At 45.6% G+C, this 2,133-nt stretch overlaps 1 protein-coding gene across 1 annotated transcript; it reads left to right on the top strand.

Moving 5' to 3' along the window:
• Positions 1–119: 119 nt before the first annotated feature.
• On the top strand, positions 120–283 carry PPTG_20402 (hypothetical protein; the record flags this gene model as incomplete). The annotated part of the gene is made up of 1 exon (XM_008919195.1): positions 120–283. A coding segment is annotated over one exon (162 nt), but the record flags the coding sequence as incomplete, so codon positions are not given.
• Positions 284–2,133: the final 1,850 nt, after the last annotated feature.

Genomic DNA, 2,133 nt, shown 5'->3' with positions numbered 1-2,133 from the left:
AGCAACCCCACGGTTATCGGAGTACCCCCTCCGTCAGTCGGCAGTCCAGGGCACTGTGTGTCTGAGTGGATCGCAACGCGATTTTGCGAATCCCACTCCACCACAATGCCGTAGCCGAGATGATTGCGGACTTCAACAGAGAGGCATCGGCGTATGTTTCTTCGGTGCACGAACGTGCACGTAGAGATACTCGTGTGGTTTCCTTTACGAGCGGGCAAATGCGTGCGATGTTGGACAACTTCCCTGAGGTGACTCAAATGGATAGTACGCATAAACCCAACCAGTAAGTTGCATACTTGTAATTGGACAGGTTTTTCCCAGGAATGGGTTTAGTCGAGATGTTGTGGGTAGTGATTTGGCTATAGAAACAGTGTGATTGTTCCTGAAGGTCGCTGTTTTCCTCTTACATACGCTTTAGCTGGACCTGAAGTTCGTGAGTGTTTGTACGTGCTCAAGCTAGGTCCTTCTCTAGCACGTCCATTCGATGTTGCATGACAGCAAGTTGATCATAGTGAAGTGCTTGAAAAATCGTCAGTTCTTCCATTAATTCTGAAGCAGTCTTAGCGCGAGTTCCAGCCGCAATTTCGCGTTGTACTTTCAACGGTTCTTTTAACTCTAAAACAATATCCTTTTCCATGGTTGCTAGCACGTGGGGGTGATCTGAGCATGTTGTGAAGTGACTGCTCTTGGATAAACGAAAATAATCTACCGGTCGGTTTTCGTTTCCGGCGGCCTTGTAGCAGTTTGCCGAACAGTTGTTTCTGTGTCCGATAGGCGGTATGACTCCAATTTCTGTCGCCTTTCGTATTTTCGCTTTCCTTTCTTCTCCCTGCGTAGTTTAAGACTAAGCGCCGTGCAGGCTTCCTTAAGCTCTGCTGTCGATATCTCCTCCAAAATCGTCTCTGTACGTGCGCTTAAAGTGGCGGAGTTGCATGAACCTTTGGAAATGCTCGACTGGGGTCTGGAACATTTGTAGTGCTCAACAGAGGCTGGTGTGCTGTATTGTCTGTGTCTACTAGCTTTAAGACGTACGTGGGCGCAGATCCTTCGTCACAATGTTTCCGTCGTACCATTAGAATTGACTCCTGCGTCTATCGTGGTGGCAGTGATGCGATAGCAACTTTGAGAAAGATTTCGAAAGTGGGAAGGATCCCGTGGTTTACCTATTTTTATAAAGCCAAATATAGTCGCAGTTACTGTACCAACTCGACAGCTAGCTTTAGGCCCTCCATCGAACATACATAGCGCGAATACGTTGTCGAATCTGTATGCTACACCTTTGATGTTTACCGACGGGACGTTGTTCTTCCTGTCAGCCAGCTTGACCGCAAACCAAGCTTGGTGTCGGTCACGTATCTTTTTGAGGACCTCAAGTACTTCTTTGTCCTCATCACCTTGCATAATATCCTGATCCACAAGATGCAGCATCCAATACATCTCAGATTCACGCGCTTTGACGGCACACATCTCTAGGGACGCATTTCCTTGTTTTTCTGCACGATGTCGACCGATAAAAACAATAACATCTTCGACATGTCGAAAAAGAGGAATACTTCCCCTTTGAATCTCAGAAGATCCAGTCATTCTATCCAATGCCAAGCGAGTAATAGCTCTTCTGACTGCAGATCCTGTCCGTATTAGCTAAGTTTTAAATTGAGTTCAAGTATCAATGCCTGAATCATGGGCTTCACCGGCAGCAGACCGATAACAGCGGAATTTGTTTCCGCTGCGTTGTACATTCATTCTAACGGTAACAACCCGATTCAGAGAAGCATGTCTTGCAGTGAACGATGCGGCAAACAGAATTCTCGCCTCATGTTCTACGAATCCCTCGCCTATTGCGAGATCCTCCTGTATATGCTTATAGCCTTCAGTCAGCCACATGTTTTATACTGTACACACATATCCCAGTACATGCGCACTCCTAGTTAAAGGTATGTTACATTTTGAACTAAAACGCAATAATATACACTACTACGTAGTACTCTAATCTACTGCGTAGTGTGTGATTTAACACTTGATATGTAAGTAATATTGCTCTCCCTTTTTGCAAATATTGTCAGAGACTTATATCTCCTCTCAGAGCCTACTCGACGCATTTTAAAGAACGTCTCATCAGCACTATCCATCGAA

The sequence above is a fragment of the Phytophthora parasitica genome, assembly GCF_000247585.1.
Source record: "Phytophthora parasitica INRA-310 unplaced genomic scaffold supercont2.566, whole genome shotgun sequence".
NCBI lineage: Eukaryota > Oomycota > Peronosporomycetes > Peronosporales > Peronosporaceae > Phytophthora > Phytophthora nicotianae.
The sequence above is the reverse complement of the archived record's forward strand: the minus strand, read 5'-3'. Positions and strand labels throughout refer to the sequence as shown.